General features: G+C 44.8%; 1 protein-coding gene across 1 annotated transcript in view; it reads right to left on the bottom strand.

The window, feature by feature from the left end:
- Positions 1-11,204: 11,204 nt before the first annotated feature.
- The window catches only part of grm7 (glutamate metabotropic receptor 7), a gene marked incomplete at both ends in the record, with an annotated part of 188,799 nt that continues 182,262 nt past the window's right edge, over positions 11,205-17,741 (bottom strand). Inside the window, 2 exons of the mRNA XM_079747220.1 lie at positions 11,205-11,254; positions 16,999-17,245. Coding sequence (XP_079603346.1) covers positions 11,205-11,254; positions 16,999-17,245 — 297 coding nt within the window. The remainder of the gene's footprint in view (positions 11,255-16,998; positions 17,246-17,741) is intronic.

Below are 17,741 nucleotides of genomic sequence, written 5' to 3' on the forward strand. Positions count from 1 at the left end.
TTAGACAGGTAAAGATAATCCCAGTGATTTATAATCGTGTATTTTGTCGTAACTTACTGATTTACATACTAAAAACAAAACCATCTACTGATGCTGAAAACGACTATGTTGATCCTCAGTATAAGTCTCTCCATAAGTGCACTCTAGGCTTGATTTAAAACTGCCGTCCTGCGTCACAGGCCAGTCATTCACAGATACAGAGACATTAAGGACTACCCTAAATATAAACACAGAAAGTTCTGTATTGACTTCAGGTTTGGGTTTCGGATCATTCGGGGGCAGCAATAGGCCCAACTTCAATATGCCACTTGTGTGTACCTCCTCTTTCAAACCACTTTTGGGTTTGCGGCGCGATTGTTTCTGTGTTGTGGCCCCTGTCTTGCTGTGCTGTTGATTAATGGGGTGGTGGGCAGGCACTAGGACCCAGCAGTAACAGCAGCTGAACAGCGGGCAGTACTGACATTTCCATACGTTTTCCAATAGCCAGTACCTGGAAGTGATTACGCCAACAGGCTTAGCAGGAAGCTCATCTGTTACTGCCTGGACTGCAAGATCGCCTCACTGCAGGCAGAGGGGAAGACATGTAGACAGACAGATGGACCCATGGGAACTGCATGCATCACAACTTAGCATACGATGAGCAGACGGACACACGGACAGTCAGGCAGAGAGGCAGACATACTGGCAGACAGACAGACAGAGACAGACAGAGAGGGAGATAGACAGACAAGATGGACAGCTAGATGGATGGATATGAATAAAGATGAATAGATAGATGCATAGATAGATAGATACAAAGATACATAGATAGACAGATAGACAGACAGACAGACAGACAGACAGACAGACAGACAGACAGACAGACAGACAGACAGACAGACAGACAGACAGACAGACAGACAGACAGACAGACAGACAGACAGACAGACAGACAGACAGATAGATAGATAGATAGATAGATAGATAGATAGATTGATAGATAGATTTATGCTCTTTGCCTGTTGGATGGACAGAGTGACAGACAGGTCGAGAGCAGAAATGCAGAGAGAGTTAAACAGGTGAACCCAGAGACAGATCTGTCTGTCTGTCTTCCATACCAATGGGGCCGTTTGGAAATGAATTAAAAAAGGTCAATCCTGTGGTTGTTTCTACATGCGTTTCCTGAGCTTGTTTTCCTGGAGCGTCCTCAGACGCTAGCTAAAGCTAAGAGTTTGGTTTACGACTGTCAGGCTTCAGTATTTAGCCATAAAGGCAAAGATTTATCTATTTCTAAAACAGCTGCTTAAGCAGAATCGCCCTCCCCCTCTCCCCCTCTCCTCTCTCCCCCTCTCCTCTCTCCCCCTCTCCCCCTCTCCCCCTCTCCCATCTCCCCTTCGCTCTCCCCCCGCCCTCTCCTTGTCCCCAGTCCTCCTCTCCTCCTCCTCCTCCTCCCCATCCAGTAAATAGAGGTTAATAACGTGCCTTCCCTTGGATGCCTCCAATTGGTTTCCATTGACGAGGTCTATCTCTGTCCTGATAGAGAGCAGACCTCATCACCAGGGAAGAGTGGGGGGGCGCGGCCGGGCGGACTCACCACCCCCCCGCCCACGCTCACTGCTACTAACCCCCCCTTGCTCTCCACCGGAGGAGCAAGCGATGCAGCGTGAATGGTGTGTACCACCCGCCACCATCCACACACATGTATTCCCACACACACCTAGACACACGCACGCACGGACACACACGCATGCACTCACACACACACACACAAGCAAACCGACATTGCAAACAAATTTTCGATGTCGCCTGTCTGTTGAGCTCATTTCATTCCCTTGGTTTCGTCTCTCTCTCTCTTTTGATGAGAGGTCAGGATAAACTGTCCATCTTCCTTTCTCACGTGCACGTCTTAATTGGCCCATTGTAAGTCCTGTCGGTCTTATCTGAGGACACACCAGGATGTTATTAAATATCGCTGCGTGTCTGCTTTTTTGCACATTCCTTTAGGAAGGCTGGGCGAGGAGGGCGGATTGGTTCTGTGAAGGGAAGCCAAGAAACGGTAGAAATATAACGGAGAGAACGAGACAAAGGAAAAGTTCAGCTGGACATGTATCAGGAGAAGTAACCCTATTAACGCTTCCCTCCTTCACTCTGCCTTTAGAGAAATACGGTAATATGTGGAACTGGTCAAGGTTTTTAAACAGGTTTTCGTAAGTGCATGGTTGGCCCTAGTGGTGATGTGACCAGTAAAATGGTGCACCAGTTAATACAAAACGTTTAGTTTGCTTTCGGGTATTGGCGATTCTTATTAGACGGTTGAGATTAGACAGATTGGATCTTCACTTCACTAAAAGCATTCTAAAAGCTGTGTAGTGTGTCTAAGTGTCTTTGCTAAAAGCTTTTCGTAGTTTCCACCTTGTCGTAGCTCCACGCAGAGGTGGAGATTTTGAAAGTAATCCCCCAGGCCAGCAGGTTTTTACCTGAATGCATGAGTGACACAAAGTTCAGGCGCACTTTATTATAGTGATCCTTGGTGACTCGCTTCTAGGATTCTAGGAAAAGAACAAGACGGAGAGAAAGGGGTGGACGGAATGAATGAGATGCTAATGGTAATGGGAAATAATAACGGCTTATAGCAAATGAGAGAGAGAGCACGAGAGAGAGAGAGAGAGAGAGAGAGAGAGAGAGAGAGAGAGAGAGAGAGAGAGAGAGAGAGAGAATAAGAGCTAAATGATGAATGAATGAGTGGGATGAAGTTAAACGGAGAGGGAAGGAAAGATAATGGCGGAGTCGGAGAGAGTTAGAGGGACAGATAGAGAGAGAGAAAAAGGGAGAGAGAGAGAGATTGAGAAAGAGAGAGAGAGAGAGAGTGAGTGAGTGAAGATAGAGTGAAGATAGCCTAAATATATGGTGGTTGTGTGTATTTTGCCTCGCCAGCATTGCCCCTGGACGATGAACGGCAGAGTCCTTGGCTGCTGACACCAAATCCTCCAGCCCTAGAGGAGGAGTGGGCGAGAGAGAGAGAGAAAGAGAGAGAGAGAGAGAGAGAGAGAGGGAGAGGGAGGGAGGGAGGGAGAGAGAGAGAGAGAGAGAGAGAGAGAGAGAGGGAAAATGAGAGAGAGGGAGGGAGAGAGAGAGAGAGAGGGAGAGGAAGGGAGGGAGAGAGAGAGAGAGAGAGAGAGAGAGAGAGAGAGAGAGAGAGAGAGAGAGAGAGAGAGAGAGAGAGGGAGGGAGGGAGGGAGAGAGAAAGAGAGAGAGAGGGAGAGAGAGAGAGAGAGAGAGAGAGAGAGAGAGAGAGAGAGAGAGAGAGAGAGAGAGAGGGAGGTAAGAGAACGAGACCGGATTCGACAGTAATAATCACAGTAACTAGTTTTAGTCAAATTATACCCATTTCATGCAATCATATTACAACACAAAGATGCTGTGATTTAGAAAATGTAAATGGTTGGACTCGTGTCCACCCACACACACACACACACACACACACACACACACACACACACACACACACACACACACTCACACACACATCCAGCTGCATCTTTCAGGCGCAACCTTATGCATATAAAACCCTCATCTTGTCTTCCCTCCTCATCCTCAAATTTACTTCAGACAAAGATTCCTCCTCTGGAGCTGATAAGAGCTGGAGCATGGACGGGGTAGTGGGGGAGGACAGAGGGAGGCACAGGGGGGAGGGAGGATGAGGCGGGTGAGGGAGAAGGGAGGATGAGGTGGGTGAGGGAGGAGGGAAGGAAGGGGAGAAGGGTAGAGAATGAGGTGAGCTTTGCAGGGAGGGGGGAGGGGTGGAGGGCAGGAAGAGGAGGGAGAGAGGAAGAGGGCAGGAGCCATGGAGGTAGGAAGGATGGAGAGACGGAGGACGGAATGAAAGGAGGGAGATAAGAAGGAGGGGAGGGAGGGGGGGGGGGAGGAAGGGATGGGGGAGGTAGTCACGGTGACGGAGGATGGATGGAGAACGCCACAGAGGGAGAGAAGGGATTGTCTCTGTGTGGATTCCCATAGCTGACCTTGTGTGAACAATTAGATTAGCCGCAGCCAAACCAATTAGCGTTGTTGTGGGAGGGGGCGGTGGTCGCGGCGGCCGCATTAGCAGCCGGATATCTCCTGGAGGATGAGGAGAAGGACGTGCTGAGGGAGCACTTTGACCAGCCACTGCAGCTAAAGACACTCTCTCCGTACGGGCATAATCAGGAGAGGAACAGCCTATTTAGGAGCCAGAACAAAAACATTTTTTAATGGAGTTTAAGAGACGGCCATGATGAAACTTCGCTGACTTTGTAACTTGGAGACGGATTTGGGCACGATTAGTTCGGAATTAGTTTGGTTTTCAGAAGTAGACTTTCACATGCTTACTCTAGTGATAAAGTGTATGACTTTGGAGGGAACAGGAAGTAACCGGCGTTTAAAATAAAAGTATAAGTGAACTTACAAAATGAGTTTGATCATTTCACTGCTTTTAGGTTCGCACCGTGCCAAGACCTAAAAGGATTTCTGACTCCTACTGCTAAAAAAAAACTCGACAAGGAACCATTTGGCTCTGAGTGCGTTCCCGTTTTACAATAATGTGGATCACATCCTTCCACAGTGAAACAGTACCGAGACTCACACCACCTCAAAGAGGGAAGTGGATGACGTTTGGTTCCCCTCAGATGACCCCAGGTGTGACGCACGCTGACTGCTGGTGCAGTCACCCATCACTCTGCGTCGGCCGCACTCCTCCCAGGTGAAGACCCAATGCACCAGGTCATTCTTTACTCCGGGCCCAGGGGGAGGTTGTGTGTGTGTGTGTGTGTGTGTGTATGTGTGTGTGTGTGTGTTTGTGTGTGTGTGTATGTGTGTATGTGTGACTATGCGTCTTTGTGTATGTGTGTGTGTGTGTGTGTGTGTGGGTGTGTGTGTGTGTGTGTTTATTTATTGTTGTTTGTTTATTGTTTAGTTGTGGATCCCCATTAGTTGATGCAGAAGCGGCAGACTAATCTTCCTGGGGTCCACTTAAAATCAGAACACACAAATAATAAATCATCAATCGCATACATTCAAATACAGTGAAAGTAACAATGACAAGATTACAGATACAAAGCAACAGTTGCAAATAAATAGATAAATGCGCTTCAGAGCATGCAAACACCAACATCAAAATACAATACATTGAGTGCCAAGTCAGAGTCCTGAGTTCATATTTAACATACATAAAAATAGGATTTAATTAGCCTATTGAATTGTTTCTTTACAGTTATAAAACAAATTTGCAAAGGGAGTAAATTCCATAAAGACATAGATCTATAGAAGGCTGTTTTCTTTATTGCATTCGATGTACAGTGTGGTAGCAAAATATGTCCTGCCGTTGCAGATCTAGTTCCATATGAATGAGCATCAGAGCAGAAACCAATTTTGTTAAAGAGAGCTCTAGGAACATAAGTGGAAATTACATTCTTAATAAATATCAAGGACCTAATGGATAACCTATCAAGAACTTTAGGAAACTTCAAATCAGATTGCATCCGATCGACATTTGATCTGTAACATCTATCAAGGGCAAGTCTTGCAGCCCTGTTTTGTACAGTTTGTAGTTTGTTTAAGTCAGTCATAGTGGCAGAGGCCCAAATACAGAACAATAGTCGAGATGGCATAATACTAATGTTTGAACAACCTGTTTCGGTAAAGTAGCTGGTAAATAGGTGGCACATTTCTAGAACGTAGCAATGCTTCTACTGATCTTAGCAGCTATCTGCCTAACATTCCATTAAGATATTCTATTCTAGAGTTGGGTGGTTTATAGCAACAACCAATCAGTATTGGGCTAGTATGGGGTAAATGCACCTGCAACCACAATGCCTCAATGTTGTCATTCATCAAATCAGGTCTTAGTTCTACTGGTATATGATGTTTCACGCAGATTGCCACGTCTTTTTTGAACATGGAAAAACCTTCAACTGATCAATGAATCATCAAATGTATTATCCAAATGTGTTTCAGTTATAGCCATGACATGAATTCCATTGTCCATCAATTTTGCTGAAAACTCATGTGTTTTATTCATCAAGCTGCAGATGTTTAAATGAGCTAATGTCAGGTCCTTAAGAATACCCAGCTTGGAATAAGTCCCATCAATGCTTGAACTAGCCATTACACAAGTCGTTTATGCCAATACACAGGCCTACTGGGATTGTGCCATTAAAATAACCAGGGAGTGATGCTGGAGTCTCTGAACAGTTGGTTATTGATGTACAATTTATCGACTACCAGGGCAACGCGTCTGTTATGGCTCCGATGTTCTTTCATGATAGGGAAAAGTACTTTACGCCTGTCATGTATCTCAGGAGGGAATTGGTCATTCATGCCAAAGGAGGTGTTCCTCAGCTCTCTGCCCATCCCCTTGACAAGCTCCTTCTGCTGATAGTGTTTGAAACGAGCCACAATTGCACGGGGTCTGTCCTTTGAGGGTCTTCCCACTCTTTGCACACGGGAGAATGTGACACCCTGAACAGTTTCACAAGGCATGTTAAGCTGGTCTGACATAAACTCCCTAATGACTATTTCACAGTCTTTACCCTCCGTCTCTGGTATCCCAGTAAACACAATGTTGTCTCTCACAGGGCGACACTGTACATCCAGAAGTGATTCCCTCAACTTCTTGTTTACTGTTTCAATGGTGTCAACTCTAGCTTCCATGAGTTCCATCTTACCCTTCAGCTCTACATTGTCCTTGACCAAATCTGAAATTAGTTCTTGACTGAGCTCTAAGCTTTCTTCAAGGCTCTTTATCTTCTCCATCATAGCATTCAGCATATCCAGTTTGTCAAGTTTCTTGTTGATGGACTGCAATGTTATCACCGTACCGTCCACCTCACCCATTGCCAATGCATCATCTGATGGACAATCCTCACCACTCTCAGCATCAGAGCATGTCTTTTTATATGGAGATGGTTTAACAAGGTCAGTAATCTTCTGTGACTAGGTATCTTGTTTCTGCTTCTGCCTGTGAGGCCTTGCAGCCCTTATCTGTGATTTACTCATGCTATCCTAGTGATAACTATAAAGTTCTCAAGCTTACTTATCTGTTTTAGCTAGATCCAGCGTACCTCTTGTAAGGTGGTTTTGGTTGGTTTGTGTGTGTGTGTGCATGTCTGCGCATGTATGTTTGTGTGTGTGCATGTCTGTGCATGTGTGTGTGTGTCTGTGTGTGTGTGTGTATGTTTGTGTGTGTGAGTGTCTATCGATCTAAGCGTGTGTGTGTCTCTATTTATTTGTGTGTGTTCGTGTATGTCTGTCTATTGATGTGTGTATGTGTGCGTATGTTTGTGTGTGTCTGCGTGTGTGTGTATGTGTGTGTCTTTTTATGTGTGTGCATGTGTGTGTGTGTGTGTGTGTATGTGTGTGTGTGTGTCTGCTTATGTGTGTTTGTGAGGTGCTTGTTCATCGTGGCCCCTGTGCCACACTCCATGATGTACGGGGCCATCGGGGCCACATCCGGAGGACCGGCATCATGAAAGGCCGGCTGAGGGCCGCGAGAGTCCATCCATCCAGCCTCGCTCAAGGGCAGCATTCTGTAGGCGATGCCCCTCCATCAGAATACCGTTCCTCAGCTCAAAGTGTGGCTGAAAGTACTTTTACCTTGGCCCTCGCTGTGCATTACCACAGAGCTCACTGAAGAGTAGAGCAGAGACCACACAGAGCTGTGAGGCTCCTCAACCCCGTCTATACCTCCGGGTTTATCAACCTGGAGGTATGTGAAATTTGTCTTAAAGGATGATTCCGTTGTAAAATGGATTTGGGATATGTTTGGTATTATAACGAGTTGGAACGTTCGTTTTGGAGCACGAAAACGCATATAGACGCCTTCTTCAGTTGGCTGTTTTTAGCCGATTCTAAATTGACGAACACAGAGATTGTGACATCTGTCAGCAACACGCAAGCGCTGTGTTCGCCAATATACTTATCGAGTCTTTTAAACAAGATGGTGTCGAAGGGTGAACTACTGATAGTATTGTGTGGGTAAAATGTCCTTTTAATTAAACAATCTGTACACTTACAAAGTTATCAATGCCTCGTTGTATATGTTAAGACCCTTATTATACTACCACAGAAGTGTCGGGCTACTTCTAGCCTTTTAAGTGGTTTAAAGTAGCGATTTAGTTTTTACCATAACAAATGCCCCCATCGTTCCAACCAAGTGCCACCTTAAGAACGCTTCTTTACGCGCTTTTTTGCTCCCAAACAAACATTCGTTATCATATTAAACATATCCCAGATCCATTTTACACCGGAATTGTCCTTTAATGTGGAACATTAGGGGATATTTTTTCCAGATATTTTTATGTGTCAAGCAAGGAATATTGCGCTACGCCCAATAGCACCGATACATAGGAATGGGTGTTTTGATCATGTAGCATGGAGGCTAAAAACAAAGCGAATAGGAATGGGTCTGTATGAGCTACATATAGCATGGAGGCTAGTAACATGGAGAAAAGTAATTGGTCTGTATGAGCTACATATAGCATGGAGGCTAGTAACATAGCAAACAGGAGAAGGTTTGTATGAGCTATGTATAGCAAGGAGGCTAGTAACATGGAGAAAAGTAATGGGTCTGTATGAGCTACTTATAGCATGGAGGCTAGCAACACAAATAATAGAAACGGTTCTAGTACGAGAAACAGGAATTATGAATGCTGTAGCCTGGCTGCTACTGCCAGAGCCATACAGGAAAGGAATTATAATTAGGGAAGAAAATACAACAGATGTAGGAATGGGTATAGCACTAATATAACATTGAAGCCAACACAAACACAGACAGGGATAATGAGGAAGTGCTGTAGCATTGCAGCCAGTTATTGAATGGAAATGCCACAACCAATCTGTGCATGGGGCTCATAGTAAGTGTACAGTGGACAAAAAATACATTATTTTGTTTAGTCGTGATTTGGTAGCCAAGTACTTTATCTAGTCTATGATTTGATTATGACTCTGTGAACTTAAACTGTTAAAGTGCAGAAGAGTTGCTGAAGTTGTGCATACAACTGCTAATGAGAAATGGACTGAAACGTTGTAGAAATGTAAAGTATACAATGGTGGTACACCATTGTATACTTTACATTTCTATAGTATAGAATGGCATTGTTTAGTATAGAATTGTGTTGTATCGTAATGTAACATATTTGTATGTGTATCTTGAGATGCAATTGTGTATTTTAGATTTTTTCCATCAACCGCCAGCAAAACGCGACCTTGACCTCTGAGGAAAAACAGCAACACAGTTTTGTCTTCAGGAAATATAAAAAAAATAACCAAATCTTTTTATTTTGATGTTAATACATTCTTGGACAACACCACAGAACACTTGCATGATGGGTCATCGACCTCTCCCACAGCATTGGCACAGAAGCAGCAAGGGCAACATGGAGATACTGAGTACAAACAGTAGAAAACATACATGCTTTGTCTTTTTTTTCTATTTTGCTTTTAAATATAGATCCATCGTTCGTAGTTTGGTTCGGTTTTTTCTTCTACTTCTTGATTTTCCGCTGCGGACGGTAAGAGACTCAAAGACCAACCGAAGCCATATTCTGCCAAGTGAGAAAAATATATCCCAACTGCCACATTTAACCCAAACGAAAGCTTTTAAAAAACCAACAAACACAGAAAACCTACAGTGTATAGATCAGGACGGACCAGAGGAGAGGTGGTATTTACCATGTCGTGACGATTTCGCAGCAATCCATTATTTTATATTATTTTTTATTTTTCTATATTTTTTCGGATTCAGTTTCAACATCAAACATATCAGGCATGCATTTACAACCATAACCATCATCGGGGCCCCTGGGTCGAACGGGGGGCCCGGTCTCGTCTGTTTAAACACAGTAAAGGGTTGTCTTCTCCGTTGTCGTCTTCATCTTCATCATCATGGTACACGGACAAAATACTGAAAGAATTTCTGCGTGTGAATATGAGGACGAACACACACGCACTTCAGAATGGGAGGGCGGTTTTTACCAATTGGACAACAAACAACCAACTGGAAATGAGTTAAAGGTTTAAAGGAATAGAAAAAGGTTAGATGGATCCTGTTGCTCTAAGCTCACTGTTTGCATTTCTGTCTGTGGTTCAGTCTAAGTTTAGAGGACCAAGATGAACTTACACAGAACGAGGGTTAGATATTACAAAGAGAGGTTTAAGTTCCAATCATCATACTTTTATTTTGAAAACAATTTCTAACTAAACTAACCGCACAACCTTGGGAGACAGACTACCAGAAATCCTAGCTTCTCTCAAACAGAAGAATATGGCTTCAATCTAAAACAAAGTGCATCCAAGAAGCAAGGAAAACCAAAAAAACGTACAAACAAAAATAGATTTATCATCATGGACATCATACTCATCATCATAGTGTTAGAAAACTGTCAACAATCAGAGAAAGGAGGCCAACACTTACGCCAGAACAGACGACACAGAGACAGAGGGGGGAAAAGGGTTGGGAAAAAACTTGCAGTTTGGAGGTACATTTAAAGATGAGAGGCTTTGGCACCCCCGCAGGTTAAAGTCCTGTACCGCGGGTGCACTCAATCCTTGTACAGTGATGGCATGCTGAGCTGACTGCTTTGTGACCTTGGCAGTGGGGATAAGCCCGTCTTGAAGTGCTCAGAGGGAGGGATCCCCCTGTGATAAACCGTGGAACGACCTCAGTTCTCGAGCACAACCCAGGAGTGGTCTAAATCCAATGGTGCACAAACATGCTGCCTGGCTGATCTCAGCCCAACTGCCACAAAAAAGGTAACCACGCGTGTTTGAATTACACTGAGAAAATAATTGGCCTTTGTCCTTCCAACCCCAAGCTTTGATATTGTTTAGTTGTTTTGTTTTCAATGTATTCTTCTTTTTAAGTCCTACTCTTTCTTTTCGAGACCCAATTGCACAAAGTTGACACGGTTTGGTCAAAGGATAATTTCCCAGAAGCCTTTTGCTGTAGCAGGCTGCTGATTGGCCGGGCATCCTTGAATGTGAGGTGGGCAGTGAAGCACATGAGACAGGAAACAGGAAGCCACCCTCACCGCTTTGCTTTGGGTCATCTTTCGTGGTGGTGACGGTAGTGACTGTTTTCGTCACTTTGTTTTCCATCTATCTCTTTTCCATCAATCTCTCTCTCGCTCTCTCTCGCTCTCTCCTCTCTCCCTTTATGTCGCTCTGTCTCTCTGTCTGATGGAAGGATGCTGTTAGATCGCAAGGTCGTTGTAGCTCACGTATGTTTTCTTTGCAGCTGGACCTGAAGAAACAGAATGAGAAAACAGTCAATGCCCGAGGCTGTCTGAGATGAAGGGAAAACATTTCAGAATGATTTAAAGTCACCTTTCTAATGCTGCGCAGCCTGATGAGAGAAATGGAAATTATTATGAATGAACAACTGCCATATCTCAGACATGATACTTTGTCAGATTTTCAGTCTCTCGTTCTTGAAGCATGGACTGTGCGTCTCTCAAACCCCAACTAGCCTCAATCGACCGAAAACTTTGCTGAAAGTACTAATCAATAACGATGTAAGTTCCTTTATATTTCCTGCTGAATTAAAGAGTAGTGATGATTAATACTGAAATTATTTTATTTGGTTTTATTTGAAGTTTGGGTGGTCCTAGCGAATGTGACACTTATTGACTAAAGATCTAAATTATTTCCACTATTTTAGAGAGCTTAGACTCTCAGTTGCATTTCAAACATCAGAGTCAGAATTTGAAAATCAAAGTTTCCAGTTCTTGAACGGTTCCTGTCTTAGCATCACTTCAAACTTCAAACTTTGAGAGTCAAAGAATGAATACGCGCATCGGGGAGTTCAAGGGTTCTTCAAATATTTTGTCGAGGGTAGATAGAAAAATCTCGGTTCCTCCTCGGCTTTCTACCCCCGTTGCGTGCTCGGGGCAGAACCTCTGCCATCCATCACAGCGCAGAGATAAAGAAACTAGGGTGACATATTGCGCATATATTAAAGGGCCGACGCTATCATTGAACCTCCCTGACATCTCCATAATGGCGTCTTATTCACACAGGAAGCAGTGAATTACGCCAGGCTGGCGAGGCCCTGCTATTACCATAGTTAAAGTGACAGGTGTGCATTAAAGCCCATTGTGAGTTCGCGCAGCAGGGCCGAGGAGAAATTAACATAATGCATTTGTGACGGCCGTTTATTCTCCCGCTGATGGAGGGCAGCCTTCAGAAGTGAATAAGAGGGGATCCTGGTTAAAGGAAAGGTGTTTTTCTGGCCCAGGGTGATTAAGGGTGGTCACTTACACATGTGCTACCGTTGTTACTTTGAGTATTCAGCCTGATTTATTGAAGGGGCTTGATAACCCGCAGTGGAACAGCAAGAGCCACGGTTATTCTTGATTTTCTTCGCTCAGAATCAACTCAGGCAATCAGTTATTGAAGACTATGTAGGTGATTTTTTCTTATGGGAAATAATGACTGTGGTAGGGACTCAAGGTAACTCAGTTTACTCTAGATTTGTGTGTGTTATGCATATTTAATCCTTTCAAATGTAATTGTGCATTCCCCAGTTTAAAGGAATACAACTAAAAGTCAAAATAGGAACATTCTCCGTAAGACGATCGAACAGACATCTTCTATCCGTTCTCTAGCGGTCGCCTTTCTTCCCGAGAGAAGGTAGCAATCGGAGGTTTGCTAGAAGTCTTCAAAAGAGCTGTGTGGAGCTTCACAAAGAGACGCTTTACACACATCTTTGTTGTGGCGGGAATTGGCTTTTTTGTCATGAAGAAAGGCAAGAGGTATTATGAGGAATAAAGAAAAGATCCTGGCTTTCTGCAGAGCGCGAGTGGCTGAGCAGCCAGACGGATCGGTCCAGATATAAGGCTTTATTTGGGGGGGGGGGGTCAGGAGCACGCAGAAGGGGTTCCATGGGGGAGGACAGACATGCATGGGGAGAGAGCCAGGCAATAGATGGAGTCTTGCTGTCAGATACAGGGGTTTCAATGCGGGGTAAGTCTAGTAATTGCCTTGGAGGTGAGAAGGATATAGTAGTATGATACCAGGTAAGGTGGGAAAGAGGAGGGTGGAGAGGTGGTTTCTAACAGTGAGGAACAGATGGAAAATCCACCGTCTTGACAAGTCACCGAATGAGGAATTGAAAGAGAAAAATCGTACTTTGAAGAAAAAACAGGAATCTCAATTGGGGGTGAGAAAAGCTCAATGTTTGTATGCTTGCTTTGGATCAAGCAGGACGTCGTCTTGAAATGAAATTGTCTTTCCGCCATGGCAGATCGTTCTTATTGAATGACCTATTTTGTTCAATGCTAGGCAGAATTTGCTCCTCTTGAAAACAATTTTTTTCCCCAGTCCAATCCAAAGTTAAAACGAAATTCCCAATCTCAGTTAAAGAGCAGGAACGCCAATTCTCTGAGACTATGAGGGAAATGGAACAGAAACCGAAGGAGGAGAGAGACAGCTGAACAAGGAGCAGGGGGAGAGAGGGAAGCAGAGCCAGGGAGGTGTGGAGGGGTAGAGAGGAGGCTCCATTGGCTCAGACCAACAGATGGCCCACAAGCTCAGCTGGGAACCGGCCTGGGACCCACTGAGACTGGAGGCCACTGATTGATGCATTATGATTATCCACCAGCCAGCCAGGAATACCAGATAGGATACAGCGTGGTCCCTCCCTCTCTGTATACCCACTCCCTCGCTCTGTCTTCCCCTCCCTCTCTCGTTCTCCCTCCCTGTCTCTCGTGGGTACTCCTACAAACTCGCTTTTTCTCGTTCCTACTCTCTCTCTCTATCTCTCATGTCTACCATCTCCCCTCTCGAGTTACACCGTCTTTCTCCCTCAATGTCTCTTAACTCTCTCCCAACTGTCTTCGCCTGTCTCCCCCTTTTCCTCTATATCCATCTCTACTCTTTCTCCCCCCCCCCGCTCTCTCTTCACTCCCTCACATCACTACTCTCTCTCTCTCTCATTAGTCGCCGTCCAATTCTGTTCCCCGAGTCGTCTCTCGTCAATCCGTCTCCATTATGCCTCTCTTTCTCCCCCTAATGTTCATCCCTTTCTGCAGTCTCTTCTCCACGCTCTATCGCTCACTTTCTCTCCAACACTCACCCCTTAAGGCATGCGGCCTCTTTACCTTCCTCTCACCTTCCAAATTCTATTCTTCTGAGTCCCTAACTCTCTCTCTCTCAACCCCACCATACTACTGTCTATCTCTCCCTCTCTCTGCCCAACCCTTTTCTCTCTCTAATTCTCTCTTGGTTGCATTCCCCCTCTTTCTCTCGCTCCCCCTTTCTCCCTCTATCTATCTATATCTATCTCCCTCAACTGTGTTGGGGTTCTCTCCCTCTCCCTCTCTCTCTCTCTCTAGTTCCCCAGTCTGCAGTCAGCCCAGCAGCTGTATATGATCTGAGCTCCAGGGGTAGCCGTGGTACTGGAGCTGATGGTGGGCAGGGGGGGGGGGGGGGTCAGACATATAGTAACAGTGGGCTCTGGTAACAGCCTGTGTGGGCCACCACAGGGATGCAGTATATCTGCCACTCAAACTGATTGCCATGTTCTGCTGTCCCCTCTCTGTCTCTCCACGCTCATCTTAAAGTTACGAGTCAATCGAGAAGGTGACGGGGAGGAGATCCACAGGTCTTTGAGCATTCCACCTGTGTGCTCTCTCTCTCTCTCTCTCTCTCTCTCTCTCTCTCTGTGCCTCCTTCCTCCTCCCTCTCCAGCTCCTGCCTTTCTGTATTCACCATGTATTATTTGTCCTTCTCTTTCTCTACCTTTCTATCCACTCCATACCTCCACCTGTTGAAATCTCTCTATTTTTCTTAACCATTCTTTCTCACTCCATGCACTGCATTCTCTCTCTCTCTCTCTCTCTCTCTCTCTCTCTCTCTCTCTCTCTCTCTCTCTCTCTCTTATTGAACAGGAAGAGGAAATGGATCAAGGAGTCAGGGGAGAAAAGCAGTAGTAGAAGGTGAAGGTCCTCTTACCTCTGATACATTATGAAATTAGCCTGTCAGGGGGAAGAACACATGAGCTTAGTTGAGATTCCCCTCACAGGACCAACAAGATACCCCCGCCCCCCAACACACACATACATTGCCCCTCCGTTTGTTCTATAGGCATGAGCATTATTATCTATAGATGGAACAGATTTAAACATTCTCTTGCTGTGGTGTCTTGTGTGTGAGTGTGGTGTGTACCATTTCCATTCGATCAAATCCAATTAGACGTGCCAGAAACTGATTTGTGGCCCTCACGTTGTCAAATAAAGTTTGTTTGGGAAACAGTGGACAAATCCTTGAAACTTTCAGAGCAGCTTTCCCATAAATAAAGACGTTTCGACATGCCCTTTTGATGAATAAAGGAAACAAAGTGATACATACAGTCAGTTACCCTAACAGTAAGATGTATTTACAGTGGCCCAGGCGGCTGTATATATGCCGTGCAGAAGAAACTAAAAAATACTGCGGCAAAAACAGCTGGAGGCAAACACATGGGCAGCTTTCTGCTGGGACTTTATGGATGTGGTGATAAATAAACCACAGCTAATGTACGTTATGGAAACACTGCTCTCTGAGTGGGACTGGGCTTTATGACAACAGTGATATATCGTTGAATATCACCCCACGCTATTCCACTAGCTAGCATTTCACACATATGGTGTATAAGTCAAGCTGATGTTTACAACGTTGACTACATTTTGCCATTTTATGAGCCATTTTGGTGTGTAATATAAAAGGTGTCAAGTTCTGAAAATGTGATTTATGTTATTTAATTCATGTTTATTTAGTTTCACATTGATGTGTTCAATGTACGATAGTAGTAGAATGTGAATATAATGCTATTCTAGTGTTGTACATGTATACATTCAAACATACAAAAACATATCACATCGATTTTGGAATATGGGAGTGTAATACGTACGACTTTACTGTGTACTTTGCCCAAAGTACAACTCAATTGCAATCGCTCCAACTGCAGTCCATGCAATTCATGGCAGGTTTAAGAGTGTACTCTTAAACAGAACCCAGTCAGAAAACACAAACCCTTTGTTTAGCAACATGTGTTAGCTACGCACATGCAAACATGCAGGGGTTTGTTTTAAAGTGGTCACAATACATCACTTTTAGTGTTTAATATAAGATTTCATCATTGTTATTATGCAATCCCTCCTCTCAGTTCCTGTGATTGACTCTAGGAAACCAGCGGCAGTTGGTGCAAAAGTTAGCATTCTCCCACGTAGCAGTATTTCAGCAGCCATTCACATTTGAATTCAATGAATCAAGGAAGTCCAAATAACTGAAATACTTTTGAAACTATTGCATAGCTCAGCAACGTTTCCAGTTAAAGGGGAACAGTCTCGTTCCAAATGCCAAACACTTCAAGAAACGACGTCGGCCTTGCGGGCCGAGGAGCTAGAAGCACTAACCAGCGGTACCCGACTGTTTTACTGAGCAGCCGGCGTGGCGGCGGTTCTCCTTTAACAAAGTATCATCGCCTTCCTTGAACGGAACCCAACAAAAACCTAACCCAGCAAGACAAATCAAGACACTCTCCTTTCTTTCGTTCTTGTTTTCATCCAATCTATACATTTCCTTTCTTATTAGAGGTCCCATGTTATTCCAACAGGTGTGCGAGTGAGAAGCTGTTACAAGCTGTTTTGAAGTTCTGCTTCTTCTGACATCACGAGTGGGCGTGTCCACCTAAATGTACGACAGATAGACGCAGTCCAATTGGTAGGCTGGTAGACTGATCTATCCAGCACACAACTAGGTGGACACGCCCACTTCTGACGTCACTAGAGGCAGATTTTTAAAAACGGCTTGTTATCCCTATCACACTCGCACCTGTTGATATAATCTGGGATACTTTAATAGAACAAAAAAAAAAAGACACAAAGTCAGCCAGTGCCTTGGCGTAGTCAATCTTTGTTCAGACACGTGCAAAAAAATATTATTAATATCTCTATAATGTAGTCAATAATATTGCAGTGCGGCGGCCGTCTCGCTGAGCCACTCAACTGTTGGGGTCGGCGTTGTCACACAGCTCCGTCTTGGCCTCGCCGTTGGGCCGGTCGCTGGCCTTGTGGGAGAGCCGGGAGGACATGGTGGCGGCGGTGGCCACGGCCTTGAAGGAGCGCTTCCTCTTCTGCACGTTGAGCTCCGGGTGCAGCAGGATCACGTACACCTTGGGCATGTAGAGCATGCCGAGCGCCACCGAGGCACTCAGGCTCATGGAGATGGTCAGTGTGGTGGTCTGGATGTACAGCTGGGGAGCGGGGGGGGGGAGGAGAGGGAGGAGATAGGGTGAGCTTCAGCAGGAGGGGATGGTCATTCACAGGACTCACCCTCGGATGTGTTTGTGTGTGTACGTGTGTGTTAGTGGTTTTGTGTGTGTTTGTGTTTATTGTTTTATATGCATGAGTGTGTGTGTGTGGGGGTGTGTGTGTGTGTGCGTGTGTGTGTGTGTGTGTGTGGTTTTTGCAAGTAGTACATTTAAGCATTAGCATACTTTTGTTACCTTCTCATTTAGCAGACCATTTTATCCAAAGCTCCTTGAATTACGACGATTCAGTCATTAAGGAGTTGCCCAACTACAAACTGTGGGGATCGAACCCAGTACCTTTTGTCTGGGAATCAAACACCCTAATTACTCCACTCTCTTTTCTCTTTTAACAGTGTTTTCAGGCTTCTTCAATTTCATGGTACATTGTAACAAAAAAAATACATTTTGAGACATCATGATCATCTCAAATGATTGGGTG

The sequence above is a fragment of the Pollachius pollachius genome, assembly GCF_949987615.1.
Source record: "Pollachius pollachius genome assembly, chromosome: 12".
Taxonomy (NCBI): Eukaryota; Metazoa; Chordata; class Actinopteri; order Gadiformes; family Gadidae; genus Pollachius; species Pollachius pollachius.